The 25,571-nt window shown below is 46.5% G+C and overlaps 1 protein-coding gene and 2 long non-coding RNA genes across 3 annotated transcripts; 1 reads left to right on the top strand and 2 right to left on the bottom strand.

Annotated features, from left to right (window-relative positions):
* Nucleotides 1–4,424: 4,424 nt before the first annotated feature.
* Nucleotides 4,425–9,378, bottom strand: LOC140419639 (uncharacterized). The gene is made up of 2 exons (XM_072503562.1): nucleotides 9,312–9,378; nucleotides 4,425–8,127 (listed from the first exon to the last, which is right to left on the bottom strand). The coding sequence occupies exon 2, from the start codon at nucleotides 7,615–7,617 to the stop codon at nucleotides 6,304–6,306; it is 1,314 nt and encodes a 437-aa protein (XP_072359663.1). The 5' UTR covers nucleotides 7,618–8,127; nucleotides 9,312–9,378; the 3' UTR covers nucleotides 4,425–6,303.
* A 170-nt stretch (nucleotides 9,379–9,548) lies between these two features.
* Nucleotides 9,549–15,292, top strand: LOC140419638 (uncharacterized). Its single transcript, XR_011945937.1, has 2 exons — nucleotides 9,549–9,661; nucleotides 10,421–15,292. It is a non-coding gene; the product is annotated as an uncharacterized lncRNA (long non-coding RNA).
* A 911-nt stretch (nucleotides 15,293–16,203) lies between these two features.
* LOC140419636 (uncharacterized) lies at nucleotides 16,204–25,111 on the bottom strand. Its single transcript, XR_011945935.1, has 2 exons — nucleotides 19,437–25,111; nucleotides 16,204–18,188 (listed from the first exon to the last, which is right to left on the bottom strand). It is a non-coding gene; the product is annotated as an uncharacterized lncRNA (long non-coding RNA).
* Nucleotides 25,112–25,571: the final 460 nt, after the last annotated feature.

Genomic DNA, 25,571 nt, shown 5'->3' with positions numbered 1-25,571 from the left:
GTATGCATGAAGTTATTATTAATTGTTTATTGCTGAATTATGTAATCATGATATCAATTTTCAATCAGTATATCAATGTTAAGATCTGTAAAATGTTAACCGTAGTATTACAAAATCGAATGGCACTTGACTATGTGCTAGCTGAAAAAGGTGGCACCTGTGCCCTGATTGGTGCAGAGTGTTGCACTTTCATTCCCGATAACTCTAAAGAAGTTAAAGATTTGGCATTACATATCCAAAACAAAATCAAAAAACTTGATCCACCCCAATTTATCTCTCTCTGGGATAAAATTCGTGGGTGGTTTGGACACACTGGAATGTCCACAATAAGAATAATCCTATTCTCCTGTGTAGCTGTATTCATCATTTACATAACATACCAATGTGATCAAATTTGATTAATTTATTAATTATAATAATTATTTTGAAAATGCCTGTTGCAATGCTCAGTGTCCATTCTATTGTTTAAAACTGCAATGACAATATGAATGAGTTATTCTTTGCGCTTTTACCTATCCTATCGCAGTAATGATGTCTTTTATCTTATGGTGATATATCTCACTTAATTTTTCGATTTATCAAAGGGCCGACTGTAGAAGCCAGGTATTTCGAATACAACTCGTATAGGTAAAAGATAGCTGTTTAAGCATAAATATTAAGCCCCAGTTTTAAATACCCATTTATACAGCATAATTCACTTTTACTGAGGTCCGTTGTTCTGGCAAATGCATATTTTCAAAGTCACTGTGACATTAAAACAGCACAGTTGCAAGACAATTTGACACTGCATGTGCTAATTGTCAAGGACAAGGACTGAATACCATAGCAACATGAAGGCACCATTGTTCAGAATGCAGATAACAGCTAGGTCAGAAAAGCTAATGTTGCACATTGAAGATGGACGGCTTGCCATCAAATCAAATGTGTTTGAGTCTAACCCAAACCAATTAGGATTATATTGGGGTGTGATTGGATGACTTGAGACAGATATGAAAGTGTATCACTAAAAGGTTTCCGCCCGCCATTTTAGTGTCTTTCTGTAGTGTCTTTGTGTTGTGTTGTCTTTCTGTTAGTTTAGTCAGTTTTGTCCTTAATAGACTTTCTGTTAGTTTGTGAGTTGTCTTTTGGGGGTTCTGTCTCTGTGTTAGTCTGTGTCAGTGATATAGTGTACTTTTGACTTTGAGTTTGAGTTTAGCTGAAGATTAGCTCTCTCTCTCTCTCTCTCTCCATGTTTCATTGCCAGACTTTGACCTTTTAAAAGTTACTTTTGAGCTGTCTGCCTAAGCAAAAAGATAATGTCTGTAATTCTCTGAAAGCTTCGAATTGTCTACGAATTGCCTTTTAAATGACTTTCAAATTGTAATCAAGCAACTACAAATAAAATAATTCCTTTTGGCACCTGAGAAGTTTTAACTACAACTTTCTGCTGAGTCCCAGTAATCGCAAAGTGCTACTGGTAACCAAATAGTAGAAATAATATAAATTCCTTCAACTTTACACAGTCGAATAATACTAGGAATCCATCAACTTGGCGTAGTCCAGAAATAATACAGATCTTACAACTTGTCGTAGTGTGCCAGGACTTTGATTCATCAACTAAGCTTCCCCCAACTTGGCGTAGTTCGGCAGGTTAAGATCCCTTCACATTAAAGATTCCAACAATTGGCGATACAGCCAGGAGTTAACATTCTTTCACATACGAGGGAAGGGCTGTAGATGTTGTTTATACGGACTTTAGTAAAGCATTTGATAAGGTCCCTCATGGCAGGTTGGTGCAAAAAAATAGATCACATAGGGTCAGGGGTGAACTAGCTGGATGGATCCAGAACTGGTTTGGTCATAGACGACAGCGGGTAGCAGTGGAAGGGTATTTTTTTGAATGGGGGTCTGTAACTGGTGGTGTTCTGCAGGGATCAGTTCTGTGACTGCTGCTCTTTGTAATATATATATAAATGACTTGGAAGAAAACGTAGCGGGTCTGATTAGCAAGTTTGCGGATGATACTAAGATTGCTGGAGTTGCGGACAGTGATGAAGATTGTCAGAGAATACAACAGGATATAGATAGGCTGCAAAATTGGGCAGAGAAATGGCAGATGGAATTTAACCTGGGCAAATGTGAGGTGATGCATTTTGGTAGATCCAATTCAGGTGGGAGCTATAAAATAAATGGCAGAACCATCAGGAGCATAGAGACACAGAGAGATCTGGGCGTGCAGGTCCACAGATCCTTAAAAGTGGCAGCACAGGTGGAAATGGTGGTAAATAAAGCATATGCCATGCTTGCCTTCATAGGACAGGGTATTGAGTATAAAAGCTCAAAAATTATGTTACAGTTATATAGAACTCTCGTCCACGCACACAACGTGTGCTTTTCCAGTCACACTGATGTTTGAAATCTTTTCCCACAAACAGAACAGAGAAACATTACTCCTTCCACAGTCAAAGGCCGATGATATTCAGGTTCTAAAAAATTGAGTGACTCTGTCAGATCTCAATATTTGGTTTGAGTTGTCTGTCAGCCAATCCTCCACTTCCAATATCCTGTAAAAGGAGTTTATAAAAGTCATCACTGTCAGTCCAGGAAAGAAATTCTGAACAGACAATTCTAGTTTCAAGGAACATTTTTTCCTCTCTTGTTCCCCCAAAGCTGTAAATCCCCGTCCCGCACACTCTCCCTCCTCCCTGGGCTGAAATCCAAACCCATCTCACCATCTCTTTCCTCCACTCCCAGTTTTCTCCCTCCCTCTCCTCTGCCTGGGTTCAGTTCTCCAGCTCCTGTCTGCAGACTGACAATAAAACCAATGGGTCTTATTGGGGGTTTGGGACCTCCACACCCGCCTGAGTCTAGCTTCATACCAGCACTGTGCATGCTCCAACTCAAAATGACTGGGGAGTGATGATGGCGGCTCCAGACCAATAGGAAGCTGGTAATCCAGGTCTGGATTTACCCTGGAAACCGGCCGCCATCTTGGGGGAGGAGCTTGTTTTGTTCAGAGATTGGAATGCTGGGTGGGGGTGGCTATCTTGGTATGGGCAGAGGGTGTGGGTGGGACTTAATCCCAGGTGACAGGCCCCGTGCACCCGGCGGCCGCCGCCATCTTGTGGCGGTGATTCTCTATCCGGGTCTTTAGTGAAGGACAATGAGCTGGAGCTGAGGTTGAAAAGTGTTCAGAGGAAAGTCTGAAATCAGATTTACAGCCAGATATCTGTAAGACCCACAAAGTTCACATTCAGTATGTTTGGAAAATGAACCCACAATGCTGCAAACACTCAGTTCTGAAGAAGAATCAGATTGCATTGGAAATGTTAACTCTCTTTCTCTCTCTTCACAGAAGCTGCCAAACCTGCTGAGGATTTCCACAACTTTCTGTTTTCACTTCACATTTCCAGCTTCTGCAGAGTTTTACTCAAATTATTATGTTTTTGAAATTATGTTACATAAACCAGTTCAGAGTAAAATAATTGTCATTATTTAAATGTCCAAATCAGTGATATTTATTTGTTTAACTGAGACTGGGCTGTTCAGGAGCAAAGTCAGAAATCACTTCACAGAAAATATAGTGAAATCTGGAATTCTGTCAGATTCAGTCAATATAAAAAAATTAAAGAGCTGAGATTGCGAGTAATTTGTGAGGCGAGAGTATTAATGGCTATAGAATCAATGGAGCTGGGTGGCTTAAACAGAGTTCAGGCATCTGCAAAGTGGAGCTCAGTGTAAGGTAAAGGTGGTGTAGGTTTCCTGTCTGTTCTGTAGCAGCATGGTGGCAGACTGGTTCGCACTGTTGCCTCACTGCGCCAGGGATTTGGGTTTGATTCTAACCTCGGGTGACTATGCAGATGTTACATTTCCCCCATGTGTCTGCATGCGTTTCCTCTGGGTGCTCCGGTTTCTGCCCACAGTCAAATGATGTGCAGATTAGGTGGATTGGCCAAGCTAAATTATCCCTTAGGATGGGGTAGCAGGAATACGGCAGGGGATTGGTAAGGGAGTCTTTCAAAGGGTTGGTGCAGACTCGATGGGCCGAATGGCCTCCTTCTGCACTGTAGGGATTCTATGATTTTATGAAGAATTTGAGTGGCACCATTCAAATCATTGGATGAGATTCTCAGTGAACCGACATCATTTGCTCAGAGAGAGGAAGGTTTATGTTACAGCTGATGAGAAGCAGCAGATAGTCTGCAGACACACACACCTTTGAATACACAACCACATTCTCAAACACAGAGAACTACAGTTACACACAATAACACAGGAATACCTCCTGTCCCATACGGTGGACAGTCCCATCCAACCTGACTAATACTGGGGTTAAATACCTGTAAAGACCACAACGTTAGGGAAATTATAATAATCTGTATTATTGTCACAAGATGCCTTACATTAACACTGCAATGAGGTTACTGTGAAATCCCCTAGTCGCCACACCCTGACACCTACTCGGGTACACTGAGGGAAAATTCAGAATGTCCAATTCACCTAACAAGCATGTCTTTCGGAATTTGTGGGAGGAAAGTGGAGCACCCAGAGGAAACCCACGCAGACACGGGGAGAACATGCAAACTCGCACAGACAGTGACCCAAGCGGGAATCGAACCCGTGTCGCTAGTGCTGTGAAGCAACAGTGCTAACCGCTGTGCTACCATGCCGCCCTCAATTTCAAGTAAAAATTCAAGTAAACAGGTTCCAAGGGGAAAGAATACAATGGAAATGTTTACACTGAGCAAGAGAAAACTCTAAAGTTACAAAAGGAAGCACCTTATTGAGCCTCGAGGTGGGGAATGTAGACAGAGGGAAGCATCGCGAGATCTGAATAACTTTAATACACATTTTTCAACAGTAATGTCACTTACACACATTAAAACTAAGGACCTACAATACAAACCGATTCTCAGAGGTCAGACTGAGGATAAGATTAGACATGAAGAGATCAATGATCTGAAAGGACAGACAATGGGCTGAATGGCCTGCTTCAGCACAGTTGGGATTCTATGATTCTATGAATGTAAGTTCTCAACACTGAGGCAGAAGGTCAGGAGATGGACTCAATACAAAGACATTATTACGTCCTTCAGAAAAAGATGAGATATTCAAGTACAAACCATGAAAAAGGTAATGACAGGGACTGGTTTAGCACAGGGCTAAAGAGCTGGCTTTTAAAGCAGACCAAAGCAGGCCAGCAGCACGGTTCAATTCCCGTACCAGCCTCCCCGAACAGGTGCTGGAATGTGGTGACTAGGGGCTTTTCACAGTAACTTCGTTTGAAGCCTACTTGTGACAATAAGCGATTTTCATTTCATTTCACAAGACTGCTAAAGAGCATATCATTTATCAGCTGAATTAATGGGTTAACATATTCTGTTTTGATAAACAGTAACCAGAATTTATTGAGATGTTATCGTCAAGTTAACACAACATTACGAATGGTGGGACCTGTAAGGGAGGGAGACAGCTTTTGCACTATGTTTATAGTTTCATGTACATTGATTATTTTGTTGTTGTTATACCAAAAATACCTCAATAAAATGTTTATTAAAAAAAACCACAACATTACTAAAGTGAAAAAGGATCAATACACAAAAGCTCGGTGTTCCTGACCAGATCTATCTTCGACCAGATTGATCAGATTAGATTAACGTGCTCACAGATCTTTCTGATGAGACCTCCCGTCAGTATCCAGTAATCTCATGGTCTCTGTCTGGAATGGATTATGTGATAGAAATAAAAACATTGAACCAATGTCTCATTGTTGCTTGTTTAAAGCAATAAATCATTGTGTAAAAACAGAAAAGTATATTTAGTCTTTAGAGACCAAGTCTGCAACAATTTGAAATGAATTCCAGGATCTCTGATCAATCCGATATCCATTCTCAGGAAATGTGTTTGCAGACAGGAAGCAGGTGAATATCCTCTCTCCACTTTGTAATTGACAATTTTACAGTTGTGATGATGATCAAATCCTTTTACACAGACACACAAACACCCTCTGTGCAGTGTGAACTCACTGAGGAGTCAGAAGTTTAAACGACTGAGTGAATCCCTTCCCACACATGGAGCAGGTGAACAGTCTCTGGTGTGTCCACAGATTGGATGATTAATGAATCAATCTCACGTCATATCACTGCTCAGCCTTTCCCCAGTGTGAACAAGTTGGTGATTTATCAGGTCAGTTGAAACATTTCCACACATGGAGAAAGGAGTCCATCAGGAGACTGTGATTGAGTGAATCCCTACACACACACACATCTTTTCCCCAGTATGAACTCACTGGTGTCTCAGAAGGGTGTATGTCTGATAGATTCTCTACTCACACAGAGCATCAGACAGCTCCCCGGTGTGAGTGCGCTGGTGTGTCAGCAGGTTGGATGACTGAGTGAATCCCTTCCCACACTGAGAGCAGATGAAAGGCCTCTCCCCAGTGTGAACTCGCTGGTGTGTGAGCAGGTGGGATGACTGAGTGAAACGCTTCCCACACAAAGGGCAGCTGAACGGCCTTTCCCCAGTGTGAAGTCGCTGATGTGTCAGCAGGTAGGATGAGGTAGTGAATCCTTTGCCACACACAGAGCAGGTGAATGGCCTCTTCCCAGTGTGAATTCGCTGATGTACAGTGAGGTCAGATGATCGCCTGAACCCAGTTCCACAGTCAGAGCACCTGAATGGTCTCTCATCAGTGTGAACACGTTGATGGGACATGAGTTCCTCAGAACTTTTATAGCACTTCCCACAGTCTGGACATTTAAAAGGTCTGTCCTCACTGTGAACCCGCTGGTGTCTCAGCAGGTTGGATGAATGAGCAAATCCCTTCCCACACTCGGAGCAGTTGAATGGCTTCTCCCCAGTGTGAGTTCGCTGGTGGGTCTGCAGGTGGGATGAACAAGTGAATCTCTTCCCACACCAGGAGCAGCTGAACGGTCTCTCCCCAGTGTGAGTGCGCTGGTGGGTCTGCAGTTGTGATGAGGCACTGAATTCCTTCCCACACTCGCTGCAGGCGAACGGCCTCTCCCCAGTGTGGATTTGCTGGTGTTCCAGAAGACTACATCTTTGAGTGAATCTCTTCCCACAATCTGAGCAAGTGAACAGCCTCTCCCCAGTGTGAATGTGCTGGTGTCTCTGGAGGTTGTGTGAGTGAGTGAATCCCTTCCCACACTTGGAGCAGGTGAATGGTCTCTCCCCAGTGTGAACCCGCTGGTGTCTCAGTAAGTAGGCTGTACAAATGAATCCCTTCCCACACTTGGAGCAGGTGAATGGTTTATCCCCAGTGTGAATGCGTTGGTGTGTCAGCAAGTTGGATGACTGAGTGAATCCTTTCCCACATTTGGAGCAGTTGAATGGTCTCTCTCCAGTGTGAACTCGCTGGTGTGTCAGCAGGTGGGATGACTGAGTGAATCCCTTCCCACATTCAGAGCAGGTGAATGGCCTCTCCCCAGTGTGAATGCACTGGTGTGTCAGCAGGTAGGATGAGGTAATGAATCCTTTCCCGCACTCAGAGCAGGTGAACGGCCTCTCTCTGGCATGACTGCAATGAAGTACAGTCAGATCAGATGATCGCCTGAACTCAGTCCCACAGTCAAAGTACCTGTACAGTGTCATGTCAGTGTGAACACGTTGACGGGACATCAGTTCCCCAGAACCTCTACAGTGCGTCCCGCAGTCTGGGTATTTAAAAGGTCTCTCGTGAGTGAGAACACGCTGGTGTCTCAGCGGGTTGGCTGAGTGAGCTAATATCTTCCCACACTCGGAGCAGCTGAACGGTCTCTTCCCAGTGTGGACTCATTGGTGTCAATAGGTGGGATGAGGTAGTGAATGTCTTCCCACAGTCAGAGCAAGTGAATGATCTCTCCCCTGTGTGAGTGCAACTGTGAATTTCCACTTCAATGGGTAATTGTCCCTTCCCACAGTCCACACGTTTCTACGTTCTCTCTCTGCTGTAACTGTGTTTGTCTCAACAGGACAGATGATCAGCTGAAATCTCATCCACACACAGAACCTGTGCACAGTTTCTCTCCACTATGAACAGTGTTTTTCCTTCCTTGTTCAAAATCCGACAGTATTTGGATGATGATGAATTGGGCGACTCTGTAAGATTCTGATGTGATGTTGAGTTTCAGTTTCCCAATGTCCAACCTCCTGTGAAATTGACAGAAAACAGAAAAGAGCTTGAGTGTGAGAATGAAATTGAGCTGAATGAATTTGGTCATTTGTGGGACGGCACTCGGAAAAAGTGACCATGAAAACTGCTGGATTGTCATAAAAACCCAACTGGTTCAGTAATGTCCTTCAGAGAAGGAATCCTCCAACTGGTCTGGGCCAACACAAGATTCAGACTCCTGTAGGAGGAGCGAGAATGGAAGAGAGAGTGAGAGCGAGAATGATAGAGAGGAGGGGTGGGAGAGGTAGGGAATGAAGGAAAGAGTTTTTATACATCTACAGCTTGACCAGACGTTTACAAATCTCTCACACCTTCAGCCTCCATCACCATAAAGGACCAGGGCAGCATGTGTTTGAGAACGCATTCACCTACAAATTCCTCTCCCAGTCACACACTGTACTGACATCCTGTACTGGATGAGCAAACATTTACTGCATTTAAATATTGCAAAAAATGATCCCATTGTCTTTGCTTCTCTGCTACAAACTCCATTTCCTCAGCATCGGCTCCACCCATCTCCCCGATAACAGCCTGAGACTTATCCATGGTTCATACATATCCCAAAATATTTTGTCACAAGTAGAGCTGTCAATCACATATCCACATCATCACCAAGACCGCCTATTTCCACCTCAGTAACATCACCGACTCTCTGCTCATCTGCTGCTGAAACCTTCACCCATTCCTTTGTTCCCTATAGACTGAACTGTTCTAATACAGTCCCGGCTGGTCTCCCACATTAAACCTCCCTGTGAACCTGAGATCTTTATTACTTAATCACACCAAGTTGCATTCATGCTCACAGACCTACAAAGACTCCCAGTTAAGAACCAGATACATTTAGAAATTCTCATCCTTGTTTTCAAATTTCTCCAAGCTCTTGCCCCCTCCCTCCCGCATCTCTCTAATCTCCTCCATGCCCTTCTCTATCTCTCTGTAATCTGCCCCATGCTCTCTCTGTGTCTGTAATCCCCTCCATGCTCTTTTTTCTCTCTGTCATCTCCTCCATGCTCTTATCTGTCCCAGTCTCTGCAATCACTGCCCCTATTAAAGATGCGATTTTTAACACGGGCCGGTGAGGACGTGTTCGGTTCAAATGGGAGACTAGGAAGTCCTTTTCCCAAGATTGTGCACAACATGTTCACAAAAACACTCCACACACCCGGCAGATCGACCGGTGCCTGCTTTCCGCAATTTTCCGCTTATCGATCGCCCGCACTGCGCATGCGTCCGTCATTGCCGAGCCCCGCCCCCTCATTCACTCCGATTGGCTGGAGGACCAGCTGCTCCCGCTCGGTCCTCCGGCCCCGCCCCTTCCATTCTTCCTATTGGTCCGCAGCTGCCGTCAATCATTCTCCGGGTATTGTGACGTTGCCAACGTGCTGGGAAAGACGCTTGTTTGTCAGATCCACAGGCGGAATGGAGGGAGAGGCGGAGCCGAGCGGTGGACGGGGAGGGTCCGTGAGTCCCCGATGCGGCTCTGACACCGGAATAAGAAGCTGCCGGTGCCGGGTTTGTATCTGTGCGGCGGAGGCGGCGGGGCCGCATCTGGAGTGAGAGGCCCGGGTTAAGGGCGCATGCGCGGTGCTCCCTGTCAGCAGGAGGAGAGAATGTTGTGAATTTCTCTCCTGGACTGACAGGGATGGATTCTGCAAACTCCTTTTACAGGGGGTTGGGAGGCTGGATTTACACAGAAAACTCAAATCAGAGATCACATCAAGATCTCACAGAGTCACTCTGTTCATCAGAACCTGAACATGATCACATTAGGGGGTGAGTGGTGTCTCCTGCCACAGACAGAAAGGTTCACTTTGCTCCTGGAGTTTGAGACAAATCAGTTTTCAAAATGATGCAATTTCCGCCAATGAGAGAGATCCGGGCCCAGCCCCGCCCCTCATTCGCTCTGATTGGTTGGAGGACCAGCTGCTCCTGCTCGGTCCTCCAGCCCCACTGCTGCTTCTTATAGGTGCAGAGATGCCGTCAATCGCAACTCGGGCATTGTGATCTGGAACACGCGCAGTGCGGGTTCTTGCTCTGGACTCAGGTGGGTAAGAGGAGACCCCAAACCCCCCCCCCCCCCCCCCCCACCACCATAAGACCCATTGATTTTATTGTCAGTCTGCAGACAGGAGAACTGAACCCAGGCAGAGGAGAGGGAGGGAGAAAACTGGGAGTGGAGGAAATAAATGGGTTTGGATTTCAGCCGAGGGAGGAGGGAGAGTGTGTGGGACGGGGATTTACGTCTTTGACTTTGGTAATCACCATTTACAGGATATTCGAAGGGGATGATTTACAGACGGGAAATTCCTAAGCATCACATCAAGATTCAACAAAGTCACTCGATTATCAGGACCTGAATCTCATTGGCCTTTGGATGTGGAATGAGAAATGTTTGTCTTCTGTCTGGGAAAAGATTTCAAATATCAGTGTGACTGGAAAAGCACCGAGAGACACACACACACACACCCGGGTGAGAGTGATCCAGTGAACTGACTGTGGAAAGAGCTTTAACCAGTTACACAGCCTGAACAAAAATCACACCATTCACAGTGAGGAGAAACCATACACGTGGTCTGTGTGTGGACAAGGCTTCAACTGATCATCGAACCTGGAGAGGCAAAAGGACACCGGCACCATGGAGAAACCGTGGAAATGTGGGGACTGTGGGAAGGGATTCAATTACCCATCCCATCTCGAAACTCATCGACGCAGTCACACAGGGGAGAGGCCGTTCACCTGCTCCTTGTGTGGAAAAGATTTCATTCAGTCACAACACCTGCAGTCACACCAGCGTGCTCACTCCAATAAGAGACCTTTAGAATGTTCTGACTGTGGGAAGAGCTTTAAAAGCAGAAAGAACCTGATGCAACACCAACACACTCACACTGGAGAGAGGCCGTTCACCTGCTTCATGTGTGGGAAGGGATTCACTCAGTCATCCACCCTGATGAGGCACCAGCAGACTCACACTGGAAAAAGGCCATTTGCCTGCTCTGTGTGTGAGAGGAGATTCATTCAGTCATCCACCCTGCTGAGGCACCAGCGGGTTCACACTGGGGAGAGGCCATTCACCTGCTCTGTGTGTGGGAAGGGATTGACTCGGTTAAGCACCCTCGCTGCACATCAACGTGTTCACATTGATAAATGAACTCTTGTTATGAATATGAGAAGTACACGTGAGGTGCAGACGCACCAACGCACTCACGTTGGTGAGAGGCTGGTCACCTGCTCTGTGTGTGAAAAGGGTTCACTCAGTCACAGCACCTATTGTGAGAGCAGTGAGTTTACATGTGGTTGCAGGGGTGGGACTCTGCTGTCCATCACTTTCACTGTTTGTTTCTGCTGATGGGAAACTCCAGCCCCGTCATCAGGGTGATTAAAATTCGAGATGAATGTCAGCTAAGTCAGTCTTTGTGCAAATACACAGTGTTATGTTCCATGTTCTCCAATGTAAGAGGAGATTAATCAATGTCCTGTTGCTGCCTGCTTCATTTTCTATTCTCTTTCCTATCTCTATATTATGTCAGTTCTCATAGCTTCAGTTACTCTCATGGACAATTCCCAGCTCCCCATATCTTCAAGAGTGTGTCTCCTGGTTTAGGGGGCTAGGTTCAGCACAGTGGGCTAAACAGCTGGCTTGTAATGCAGAACAATGCCAGCAGCACGGGTTCAATTCCCGCACCGGCCTTCCCGCACAGAAACCGGAATGTGGCAACTAGGAGCTTTTCACATTAACTTAATTGAAGCCTACTTGTGACAATAAGCGATTATTATTATCCTACCACTAGGGTCCTGGGAAGATATTGGAAACACTCCTGGGATCAATAAATTCGAAATTGAGTTGGTTAGTTACTCTCAGCCTTTGGACTTCACCCTCTGTTACACTGTCAATGTGCTCCTGTACTGCTCTGTATTTAACAGGAGCCTGCAGACTGATGAGACTCTGTTACACTGTCAATGTGCTCCTGTACTGCTCTGTATTTAACAGGAGTCTGCAGACTGATGAGGCTGTGTTACACTGTCAGTGTGCTCCTGTACTGCTCTGTATTTAACAGGAGTCTGCAGACTGATGAGGCTGTGTTACACTGTCAGTGTGCTCCTGTACTGCTCTGTATTTTACAGGTGTCTGCAGACTGATGAGACTGTGTTATACAGTCAGTGTGCTCCTGTACTGCTCTGTATTTAACAGGAGCCCATGATACTCTGTTACACTGTCAGTGTTCTCCTGTTCTGAACAAAGAAAAGTACAGCACAGGAAAAGGCCCTTCAGTCCTCCAAGCCCGTGCCGACCATGCTGCCCGACTAAACTAAAATCTTCTAGACTTCCTGGGTCCGTATCCCTATATTCCCATCCTATTCATGTATTTGTCAAGATGCCCCTTAAATGTCACTATAGTCCCTGCTTCCACCACCTCCTCCGGCAGCCCGGTTCCAGGCATCCACTACTCTCTGTGTAAAAAAACTTGCCTCATACATCTCCTCTAAACCTTGCCCCTCACACCTTAAACATATGCCCCCTAGTAATTGACCGCTCTACCCTGGGCAAAAGCCTCTGACTATCCACTCTGTCGATGCCCCTCATAATTTTGTAGACCTCTATCAGGTCGCCCCTCAACCTCCGTCGTTCCAGTGAGAACAAACCGAGTTTATTCAGCCGCTCCTCACAGCTAATGCTCTCCATACCAGGCAACATCCTGGTAAATCTCTTCTGCACCCTCACTAAAGCCTCCACATCCTTCTGGTAGTGTGGCGACCAGAATTGAACACTATACTCCAAGTGTGGCCTAACTAATATTCTATACAGCTGCAACATGACTTGCCAATTCTTATACTCAATGCCCTGGCCAATGAAGGCAAGCATGTTGTATGCCTTCTTGACTACCTTCTCCACCTGTGTTGCCCCTTTCAGTGACCTGTGGACCTGTACACCTAGATCTCTCTGACTGTCAATACTGTTGAGGGTTCTACCATTCACTGTATATTCCCTACCTGTATTAGACCTTCCAAAATGCATTGCCTCACATTTGTCCGGATTAAACTCCATCTGCCATCTCTCCGCCCAAGTCTCCAAACAATCTAAATCCTGCTGTATCCACTGACAGTCCTCATCACTATCCGCAATTCCATCAACCTTTGTGTCGTCTGCAAACTTACTAATCAGACCAGTTCCATTTTCCTCCAAATCATTTATATATACTACGGACATCAAAGGTCCCAGCACTGATCCCCCAGCACTGATCCCTGCGGAACACCACTAGTCACAGCCCTCCAATTAGAAAAGCACCCTTCCATTGCTACTCTGCCTTCTATAACCTAGTCAGTTCTGTAGCCACCTTGCCAGCTCACCCCTGATCCCATGTGACTTCACCTTTTGTACCAGTCTACCATGTGGGACCTTGTCAAAGGCCTTACTGAAGTCCATATAGACAACATCCACTGCCCTACCTGCATCAATTATCTTTGTGACCTCTTCGAAAAACTCTATCAAGTTAGTGAGACATGACCTCCCCTTCACAAAACCATGCTGCCTCTCACTAATACGTTCATTTGCTTCCAAATGGGAGTAGATCCTGTCTCGAAGAATTCTCTCCAGTAATTTCCCTACCACTGATGTAAAGCTCACCGGCCTGTAGTTCCCTGGATTAGCCTTGCTACCCTTCTTAAACAAAGGAACAACATTGGCTATTCTCCAGTCCTCCGGGACATCACCTGAAGACAGTGAGGATCCAAAGATTTCTGTCAAGGTCTCAACAATTTCCTCTCTAGCCTCCTTCAGTATTCTGGGGTAGATCCCATTGGGCCCTGGGGACTTATCTACCTTAATATTTTTCAAGACGCCCAACACCTCGTCTTTTTAGATCTCAATGTGACCCAGGCTATCTACACACCCTTCTCCAGACTCAACATCCACCAATTCCTTCTCTTTGGTGAATACTGATGCAAAGTATTCATTTAGTACCTCGCCCACTTCCTCTGGCTCCACAGATTCCCTTGCCTATCCTTCAGTGGGCCAACCCTTTCCCTGGCTACCCTCTTGCTTTTTATGTACGTGTAAAAAGCATTGGGATTTTCCTTAACCCTATTTGGCAATGACTTTTCGTGACCCCTTCTAGCCCTCCTGACTACTTTGTATTTAACAGGAGTCTGCAGACTAATAAGACTGTGTTACACTGCCAGTGTGCTCCTGTACTGCTCTGTATTTAACAGGAATCTGCAGACTGATGAGACACTGCTACACTGTCAGTGTGCTCCTGTACTGCTCTGTATTTAACAGGAGCCTGCAGACTGATGAGACACTGCTACACTGTCAGTGTGCTCCTGTACTGCTCTGTATTTAACAGGAGCCTGCAGACTGATGAGACTGTGTTACACTGTCAGTGTGCTCCTGTACTGCTCTGTATTTAACAGGAGCCTGCAGACTGATGAGACACTGCTACACTGTCAGTGTGCTCCTGTACTGCTCTGTATTTAACAGGAGCCTGCAGACTGATGAGACTGTGTTACACTGTCAGTGTGCTCCTGTACTGCTCTGTATTTAACAGGAGCCTGCAGACTGATGAGACTGTGTTACACTGTCAGTGTGCTCCTGTACTGCTCTGTATTTAACAGGAATCTGCAGACTGATGAGACTGTGTAACACTGTCAGTGTGCTCCTGTACTGCTCTGTATTTAACAGGAGTCTGCAGACTGATGAGACTGTGTAACACTGTCAGTGTGCTCCTGTACTGCTCTGTATTTTGCCTGAAATAGAAAATGACTGGAACCTTTGCTAATCTGAATTGTGGGTGAATATTATTGAGCCTCACATCCTTGCTCATATTGCTGCAGTTATGTAGAAAGGGGATGTGTAAAGGGCTGCTCTCTGTGTGGCGATGTGAACCAAGGAAATGGTATTTGTGTGTGACAGAGACACAGCCTTGTGCTCACACTCAGAACAAAGATATCCTTGTGGTGAGGATTTGAAAGGGTCAGATCACAGATGTAGTGGAAAAGTTAAATATAAATATCTCCAGTGTGGCAGCTTGTTCGATCAGAGTTGAGGAAAAGGGAGCTCTGAATCCCTGTATTATCTCTGTTCTCCAGAACAAGTAATTACTCGCTCTGTATTCTTGCAGAGCTGTTAATAAAGTCAGTAAAATACAATCTGTTGCTGGGAGTTTGATTCTCTGGTGTCTGAAACCACAAGATTCAATGTTTAGAGGCAACAAGATGAACAAGGAAACACATCAGGGCCCAAAACTCCAGCTGGATATTCACAGGAGAAAGTCTGTTATCAAACACCTCGAATGGACAGAACAGAGAAAGATCCCAACTGTAAGAAACTCTCGAATCATTTGTAAATATCTTTCAAATGCTGACAGGCTCCTGCAGTCAGTTTCCATTCAATTGAAATTAATGAAAGATGAGAGAGAGGCTGAGTTGGAAGCAGAGCTGAGCCCACTTGTACTGAGACCCCAAAGCCGGAGATCACTTACTCTGACACAGCAAATCCAGGGACAACTTACACTGAAACACCAAATCGAGTGGCCACTTACACCAAGACACCAAATCCAGGTGCGGCTTATGCCGAGACACCAAATCTAGGGACCACTTTTGACGAGACAGTAAACCCAGGGACCACTTACGCCGAGACACCAAATCCAGGTAACATTTACATTTTGAAGTTGATTTATGGGGTACAGATTATTTGCAATAAATCCCCAACTTTCAATTAAATCAGATTATGCAAGATTTAACTATCTGACAGAATGATCACTTTAAATGGTAAATTCAAAATATTTTTAAACCATTAAAAGGTAGGAAGGTAACACTTTGGGGGCGGCATGGTGGCATAGTGGTTAGCACTGCTGCCTCATGGCGCCGAGGACTCATGTTCGATCCCGGCCCGGGTCACTGTCCGTCTGGAGTTTGCCCATTCTCCCTGTGTCTGCATGGGTCTCACCCCCAAAATCCCAAAAATCTGTACAGGGTAGGTGAATTGGCCACAGTAAATTGCCCCTTAATTGGAAAAAAATAATTGGGTTCTCTAAATTTTCAAAAAAGGTAACAAGTCAGAAAGATAAAAAGCAAAGTTTAATGGACAGTAATTTACAGAGAAGTTTATCTTTAACAATTAAACAGACTTCTTACAACTTTCCTCAGTTGAGCAGGTGAAAGACATGAAGTAAAAACGTGGTAACATGTTAACAAAATGGTTCATCTAAACATTAGTTTTATCCCCTCAGCTCAACTTTTCTAATCTCTAATTAGCCAAAGTGTCAACAATAATTGGTTAACTTAATGGTCTGCTGATTTATATTTGGCCCAACATCAGCTTGTGTACAAAATGGCATTTTAACCTTTCATGACAATGACTCTAAAGTGAATTAAACTGAAAATGGTTGGATTACGTTAAAACCATCGATTTCAAAACTACCAACACAGCGCAGTGAAGTGATTAGAGTTCTGTGACCAGGCTGCCTGTACAGATGGAAATGAGCGGCCATGTAGAGTTGACAAGAGACTCCGTGAAAGATCAATTTAGGATTGAACTGAAAGTTCATAATTTTGTGAATGAGTTCTTGTTGAGACTTTTTTTAAAATCCTTCATGGGATGTGGGTGTCGCTGACTCGGTCAGCATTTATTGTCCATCCCTAATTGCCCTTGAAAAGATGGAGGTGAGCAGCCTTCCTGAACCGCTGCAGTCCAACCATGTTAGGAAGGGAACTCCAAGGTTTTGATCCAGCTGCAGTGAAGGAATGTCGATATAATTCCAAGTGGAGATGGTGAGTGACTTGGAGGTGAACTTCCAGGTGGTGGCGTTCTTGAATCAAAGGAAAACATCACAGATGGTGCTTTCAAAAAGGGACATCACAGCCCCAAAGATCAGTGACATGTCTGAAGGTATTTAAATGCCAGCCATTTATCGGATTTGTTAACATCAGCAGGAGCAAACCAAATACTATCAGACTAACAATCCTAGATGTGATTAACAGCAGTGAAACTAATGAATCCAACCCCTGCAGTTACTTATGAATTCGCTGGTGTGTCAGCAGGTTAGATGGCTGAGTGAATCCCTTCCCACACACTGAGCAGGTGAACGGCCTTTCCCCAGTGTGAGTGCGTTGGTGTATCACTAGGTTAAAGGACTTGGTGAATGCCTTCCCACAGTCGGAACAGGTGAATGGCCTCTCCCCTGTGTGAGTTCGCTGGTGTATCAGCAGGTTCGATGGGTGAGTGTATTCCTTATCACACACAGAGCAGGTGAATGGTTTCTTCCCAGAGTGAACCCGTTGATGTGCAATGAGGTTGGGTGAAGACCTGAACCTCTTTCCACAAGTGGTGCAGCTGAACGGCCTCTCCTCGCTGTGTGTTTGCTGGTGTTCCAGCAGATGGGAGGACCGAGTGAATCCCTTCCCACATACAGAGCAGCTGAATGGTCTCTCCCCAGTGTGAACTCGCTGGTGAGCAGTGAGGTTGGATGAAGACCTGAACCTCTTTCCACAGGAGGTGCAGCTGAACGGCCTCTCTTCGGTGTGGGTTTGTTGGTGTGACTGGAAGCAGGATAACTGAGTAAATCCCTTTCCACACACACAGCAAGTAAATGGTTTCTCTCCAGTGTGAATGCGTCGGTGGTTTTCCAGCAAGGATGGATAATTGAATCCTTTACCACAATCTTCACATTTCCATGGTTTCTCCATGGGACTCGTGTCCGTGTGTCTCTCCAGGTTGGAGATCAGTTGAAGCTTCGAAGACACACAGAACATGTGTACGGTTTCTCCCCACTGTGAATGGTGATGTTTTTTCAGACTGCGTAACTGGTTAAAGCTCTTCCCACAGTCATTTCACAGGAACACTCACACCTGGGTGTTGTGTGCATCTCGCCGCTTTTCCAGTCACTGATGCTTGAAATCTTTTCCCAAAGACAGAACAAACATTTCACCTTCCATGTTCACATTTTGATGATGTTGAGGTTGTAATGGATTGAGTGATTCTGTGAGAGCTCGATGTGAAGTTTGTTTTGAGTTTTCTGTCGGCCAAACCTCCACTTCCAATATCCTGTAAAAAGAGTTTACAAAGGTCATCACTGTCAGTCCAGGATATAAATTCTGAACAGGCAATTCTAGTTTCTCTGGAACATTTTTTCCTCTCTTGTTCCCCCAAAGCTGTCAATCCCCGTCCCACACACTCTCCCAACTCCCTGGGCTGAAATCCAAACCCATCTCACCATTTCTTTCCTCCACTCCCAGTTTTCTCCCTCCCTCGCCTCTGCCTGGGTTCAGTTCTCCAGCTCCTGTCTGCAGACTGACAATAAAATCAATGGGTCTTATTGGGGGTTTGGGTCCTCCAGCGGGTGTTTGTGAATCCTCCCCGCCCACCTGCCAGGGTTTCCTTCCTTGTCAGAGATCAGAGTCCTCATTGATTTGAGTGCAAAGTGTGAGCTCTTATTTCTTGACCCCTCCCCCATCCTCTGATGATTCTCCAGTGTCTGAAGCAGGATGGTGCCCGTTAACCTGGGCCTGTTCCCGGGAGGGAGGGAGAAGCCCTGCAGCTGCAAACCAGGGAGCTGACAACTGTGAAGGGTTTGCGGATCCACAAAGTGTTTCCAAATCCTCCCACCCACCGCCTGACGCTGACTTTGCTTCTCTGGGACAAATAAGCGCCGAAATCCATGTCCAGCAGCCACACTGCGCATGCTCCGCATCACAATGCCCTGGGTGTGATTGACGGCAGCTGCGGAACAATAGGAAGAGGGGGCAGCATTGGAGGACCTAGCGGGAGTGGCTGATCCTCTAACCAATCAGAGTGAATGAGGGGCGGGGCTGATCCCGATCTCCCTCATTGAGACTCTGCATCATTTTGAGTTCTTCCCATTGGCCACGTGGGAGCGAATTCCAAAACCTCATTTTCTGTCTGAGTGGTGTTAACCAATGGGAAGATTTGGAGGACCGGATGGACACTGGTCCTCCAGCCAATCAGACTGCAGGCTGTGAATGTAGATTGAGCTTCACACTCATAATAGCTTTCTATTACTTTTCACTTCAATGGACTTTTTAAGATTCCATTGACCCTTCCACCGAACTGTTACAACAAGCAACAACAAACATTAACTCTGTTTCTCTCGCCACAGATGTGGCACGGTGGTTAGCACTGCTGCATCATAGCGCCAGCGACCTATGAGACCATAAGACATAGGAGCAGAATTAGGCCACTTGGCCCATCGAATCTGCTCCGCCATTCAATCATGGCTCATATTTTCTCATCCCCATTCTCCTGTCTTCTCCCCATAACCCCTGATCCCCTGACCTGGTTTCAATTCCAGCCTTAGGTGACTGTGTGGAGTTTGCACAGTCTGTGTGTTCCCTCTGGGTGCTCCAGTTTTCGCCACCGTCCAAAGATGTGCAGGTTAGGTGGGTTGGCTATGCTAAATTGCCCCTTAGAGTACCAAAAAAAAGATTAGGTGGGTTACGGGGACAGGGTGGAGGCATAGACTGAAGTAGGGTGCTCTTTCCAAGGGTCGGTGCAGGCGAGATGGCCCAAATGGCCTCCTTCTGACTTGCAAATTCTATGATTCGTCCGGATTTTCTCTCTCAGTTTGATCTGATGGGTCTGTCTGGTGCTATTTCCCTCGTACTGTCCATGTGTTTGGGTATTTTAGGGAGCAGGTAGAACTTCCTTAGTTCTACCTGTTGTTTTTGGTTAATGTGTCTGGAGTCTTTGAGTTCTTCCAGTCCGCCTCCAATTCTCCTTCCTGTCTCGGGTGTATGGGTCTAGGTAGCTTGGTGTTGTGATTTGTGTTGTTTAGTTGTCTGTCTGTCTCCAGCAGGTATTGTTGTCTCTTGATAATGACAGTGCTGCCACCCTTGTCTTCTGGTCGTATGAACATATTTCATTTACTGTGACATGGCAGAGACCTGTTTGAAAGATTCAAACATGGGAGTTCTGGGAAAGATGGGCAAGGATTTAGGAGGTGACAACATGTTCAAAAAGTTTGGAGAGGTTGAAGATGGGGCAGTAATTTGTAAGGATGGCAGAGTCAAGGGTTTGTTTTATTGAGGAGGGGGGTGATGATGGCAGATTTGAAGGACAGAGGGACAGTACCTGAAGAGAGAGCAATGTTGACAATATCCATGGACACAGGGTAGTTGGCTGATCAGTAGCTCAGTGGGAATAGGGTTGATGGAGCAGGAGCTGGGTCTCATGGACAAGATGAGCTCTGAGAGGGCATGAAGGGAGATGAGAGTGAAACTAGAGAAAGATGTGGGTTCAGGGCTCGGGAAAGGATGACATTTAGAGACAGTTTGGTCCGGTGGGCTCGTGGAAGGGAGGGAAGCAGCAGAGGCAGCTGATCGGATTTACTCAATCTCAGTCAGAAAGAAGCTCCACAAGCTCCTCACACTTCTTGTTGGAGGTGAGGATGGAAGAGACAGGGGAGAGCGAGAGTACTTCAAAAGGATCTAACCTGTGTCAGAGATATTAAAAAGTTTTAACACACTGCGTATTTCACACAAATCTAATTTATTTGACTTTTAGCCAGAACATTAGCCGTTGTAAATGGGCTGGAGTTTGTGGCTGAAAGAGAGCCAAATGAACATGGTTCAGTCCTGAATGTGAGGAACAGCAAAATCCAATCACTGTGGTTACTTGTGGCCTCGTTGGTGTCTCAGCACGTGGGATGAAGTGCTGAATCCCTTCCCACACTGAGAGCAGGTGAACGGTCTTTCCCCAGTGTGAATTCGCTGATGGTTCTGAAGGGCAGATAACTGAGTGAATCCCTTCCTACACTTGAAACAGGCGAATGGCCTCTCCCCAGTGTGAATTCGCTGATGTACAGTGAGCTGAGATGAGTGTCTGAACCTCGTCCCGCAGTTAGAGCACCTAAACGGTCTCTCGTCAGTGTGAACACGTTGATGGCTCATCAGTTCCCCAGAACTTTTATAGCACTTCCAGCAGTCTGGACATTGAAACGGTCTCTCATCAGTGTGAACTTGTTGGTGTCTCAGCAGGTTGGCTGAAATAGTCAATCCCTTCCCACACACTGAGCAAGTAAATGGTCTCTCCCTTGAGTGAACTCGCTGATGTGTGGACAGAGCAGATGACTGAGTGAATTCCTTCCCACGCTTGGAGCAGATGAACGGTCTCTCCCCAGTGTGAAGTCGCTGGTGTCTCAGCAGGTCCGATGAATGAGCAAATCCCTTCCCACACTTGGAGCAGGTGAATGGTCTCTCACCAGTGTGACTGCGCCGATGGGTTTCCAGCTTGGATGGGGAAGTGAATCCTTTCCCACAGTCCCCACATTTCCACGGTTTCTCCTCAGTGTGACTGCATTTGTGGCTTGTGAGGCCTGATGATCGACTGAATCCTCGTCCACACACACAACACGTGTACAGTTTCTCCCCACTGTGGACGATGCTTTTTCCTTCCATGTTCAAAGTACGATGATATTCAGGATGTGATAAATTGAGGACTCTGTCATATCCTGATGTGATGCTTGGTTTCAGTTTACAGACCTTGAAGCCTCCCCTTTGAACACCCTGTGAAACGGATTTAAAACAGAAAATAGGGAGTGAGAGAGAACCCACAAAACACAAAGGCAGGTTGTGAAATTGAGCTGAATGAATCTGGTCATTTGTGGGGCCGGCACTGGGAAAAAGTGACCATGAAAACTGCTGGGTTGTCATAAAAACCCAACTGGCCTCTTTGGGAGGAGAGAGAAAGAGGTGAAGAGGGATTTTGCATATCGACAAGACATAATAAGAGAGTAGTAGGCAAAACAAATTCTATCTTGAGCATCATAAACAGTAATATTGATAAAGAAACTATGCTTCCAGTGGCACAGTGATTAGCATTGCTGCGTAACAGCGCCAGGGACCCGGGTTCAATTCCGGCCATGGTGACTGTCTGTGTAGAGTATGCACCGTCTCCCCGTGTCTGCGTGGGTTTCCACCCGGTTCTCGGTTTCCTTCAACAATCCAAAGAAAAAAAAAGTCACTTGGATTGGCCTTGATAAATTGCCCCTTAATGTCCAGGGATGTGTAGGTTAGGTGGGGCTATGGGGTTACAGCGACAGGGTAGGGGTGTGGGCCTAGGCAGGATGCCCTTTCAGTGAATCAGTGCAGCCTCGATGGGCCAAAGGGCCTCCTGCTCTGTAGGATCATCCCCACATTGGATGGATCTACGGGTTAGTATGGAGAGAGGGCAGCGTCCGTTATGGAGGTTGGATGTGGGACTATTCGCAGATGAGGAGGTCTGTGGGCGGGTGAGCAAGTCCATTCTGAAAGATCTGGAAATAAATGATACAGGGGAAGTCTCGGCAGCAGCGGTGTGGGACGCTCTGAAGACAGTGGTTAGAGGGAATTAATTTTGATACGGGCCCATAGAGAAAAGGTGGAACGAGCAGAGAGGGATAGGTTGGTTAGGGAGATACTCCAGGTGGATAGGAGATATGCGGAAGCCTCGGACGGGGGGGTTATTGAAGGAGCGGCGGAGATTACAGATGGAGTTTGGGCTGTTATCTACGGGGAAAGCGGTGGAACAACTGAGGAAGGCAAAGGGAGCGGTGTATGAGTATGGGGAAAAGGCCAATAGAATGTTAGCTCACCAGCTGAGGAAAAGGGAGGCAGCCAGGGAGATAGGGAGAGTAAAGAACAGAGGTGGGAATGCGGTCCTGGACCCAGTGGGGGTGAATGAGGTGTTTAAGGACTTTTATAGCAAGTTATACGAGTCGGAACCCCCAGCTGGGGTGGAGGGGTGAGGCAGTTCTTGGGTCAGTTGAGGTTCCCGAGGGTGGAGGAAGAACTGGTGGAAGGGCTGGGAGCCCCAATTGAAATTGAGGAAATAATGGAGGGGCTGGAGGTCATGCAGTTGGGCAAGGCCCCGGAGCCGGACGGCTACCCAGTGGAATTCTACAAGAAGTTCTCGGAGATATTGGGCCCACTGCTGGTGAGGGCATTTAATGAGGCAAGGGAGCGGGGAGTCCTTTCCCCAACAATGTCGCAGGCCTCGATCTCATTGATTCTGAAACGGGAGAAGAACCCTGAGCTATGCGGGTCATACAGACCAATCTCCCTATTGAATTGGATGCCAAACTGCTGGCTAAGATATTGGCCACAAGGATAGAGGACTGTGTCCCGGGGGTGGTAGGGGAAGACCAGACGGGATTTGGAAAGGGCTAGGAACTCACGGCTAATGTTAGAAGGCTCTTAAACGTTATCATGATGCCCTCAGAGGGAGAAGGCCTTTTGTCGGGTGGAGTGGAATTATTTGTGGGAGGAGTTCGGAAGGCTCGGGTTTGGTCAGGGCTTCATTGATTGGGTACGGTTGCTGTATCAGGCACCAGTAGCAAGTATGCTTACAAATCGGCTGATGTCGGGCTATTGTGACGGTTACAGAAAGCGGTGAAATGATGAAAGCGGCCACAGGCTCAGGCTGACTCGCTGATTGTCCAATACTAACAGTGAGAGTCTCAGTGGGACAGTCAGACAATAACAGTGGAGATGGGGCCCAGAGGAGAAACAGCAAAGTATTCACTCACTTTGAGAGGAACATAGTGTCTGTTCCAATAAGTCAGGCTGCAGCGTGTGCGTGAACACATCATTGGATCCAATGTAGAATCATAGATTCCCTACAGTGCTGAAGGAGGCCATTTGGCCCATCGAGTCTGCACCGACCCTCTGAAAGAGCATCCTACCGTGACCAATCCCGTAACTAACCCCGTAACCCCACCCAGGGAGAATTTAGCACAGCCAATCCACCTAACCTGCACATCTTTGGACTGTGGGAGGAAATCTTTGCAGCCAAGGAAGAATGTGCAAATTCCACACAGACAGTGACCCAAGGTCGGAATCAAACCCAGGTCCCTGGTGCTTGAGGCAACAGTGCTAACTACCGAGTCACCCCCCCCCCCCGTAACTCTCATGATGAGACAATAACCTGCCTGTTATTCCAATTCTGGTGTACGTTACTCTGTCACTATTATTATTAGACAACCTATCTGATATTCCAATTCTGGTGTGTGTTACTCTGTTACTGTTATCATTAGACAATAATAGGAGGGCAAGATGCAAGGTAGCAATGATATTTTGAGGTTTCTGTGTTACAATGAGTGTCACTGGGAGGTGTGTGATTAAATAGGAATGGAAACATCATGACACAGGGTGGCACGGTGGCAGTGGTTAGCACTGCTGCCTCACGGCGCTGAGGACCCAAGTTCAATCCTGGCCCCGGGTCACTGCCGTGTGGAGTTTGCACATTCTCCCGTGTCTCCATGGGTCTCACCCCCACAACCCAAAGATGTGCAGGCCAGGTGGATTGGCCACTCTTTTGAGGTCCACCAACAAAATAGAACAAAGGAAACAAACTTAGGGACAAAGCAAAAAGGGCCGCTCCCGTTAGGGGCACTGCCCGAACGTAACAAAGATCAGCAGAAACTTAAAACATCTAATGAGAGTGCATTAAAAGGGGTCAATAAAGCACCCCAACCCCTGCGGTGCCCACTGGGCATGGAAGGCTTTGATGGTGCCCATGGACACTGCGTGCTCCCTTTCTAGGGCACCCAGCTGCGAATGTAGCCGCGGAAAAGGAGTAAATAGTCTGATCGGATGACCCCCTCGGTCGCCAGCTGCCTGGACCTACAAATGACACGCTTCACCAGGCCGAGAGCAGGTTCACAAGGAGGTAAGTGGCACTAGTTCACGAGGTCTTCGGCCCAAATAGGACTCAGCAAAAACACAGTCTGTGCTGCAACCCTGGAACGACCACCCAATAGAATCCACCTCCTCCCTGCTGGTGTGTGGAGTCTTCAGTCCGGGAGGGGGCTCAGCAAACACGCTGCCCACTCTATCCCTCTGCCCTGGAACAAGCACACTGGTTAGAATAAGGAGGATTTTGTCCTTGCTGAAGGCAGATGTTATCAGTTGAGAAGACTGGGCCGGGCCCTCAACCCGGGAGAGGCCCAGCAAACAAGCAGTCCAAAGGGCTTTACTCACATCTTGTTTTTGAAGTTACCTCCTTGTTGTTGTCCTTCTCTCCTCTCTCCGTCCTTCTCTCCCCTCTCCTTCCTCCAGGCAGCAACCAGCACTGGACACAGGCAGAAAACTGAGCAACAGCAGCAGCAATAGATAGGTAGGTAGGTAGAGAGAGAGAGAGAGACAGCAGCAACAGCAACTCTCCACCACGGCAACAAGCTCATAACACCAAAGTCTGCACTGGGGGTTCTGGCTTCGGATTGGCCATGCTAAATTGCCCCTTAATTGGAAACAAATAATTGGGTACTCTAAATTTATCATAAAAAATAATAATAATACTCCCCTCTGTCACAATTTCAGTGTTTTCAAGTTTACAATCTCCTGCTCCAACCTTCGGCTGGAAAGATATCAGAAGCTTTGGAAGCAGCTGTAAAAGGAAATTACAATGGTCAGAAATGGTAGTCGAGGTTAGAAA

This window comes from Scyliorhinus torazame, chromosome 5 (genome assembly GCF_047496885.1).
Source record: "Scyliorhinus torazame isolate Kashiwa2021f chromosome 5, sScyTor2.1, whole genome shotgun sequence".
NCBI classification, from domain to species: domain Eukaryota; kingdom Metazoa; phylum Chordata; class Chondrichthyes; order Carcharhiniformes; family Scyliorhinidae; genus Scyliorhinus; species Scyliorhinus torazame.
The sequence above is the reverse complement of the archived record's forward strand: the minus strand, read 5'-3'. Positions and strand labels throughout refer to the sequence as shown.

Excerpts from the sequence above, each read along its gene's own strand:
- LOC140419639 (XM_072503562.1), bottom strand. The coding sequence starts at position 7,617 with ATGTCCCGTCAACGTGTTCACACTGACATGACACTGTACAGGTACTTT.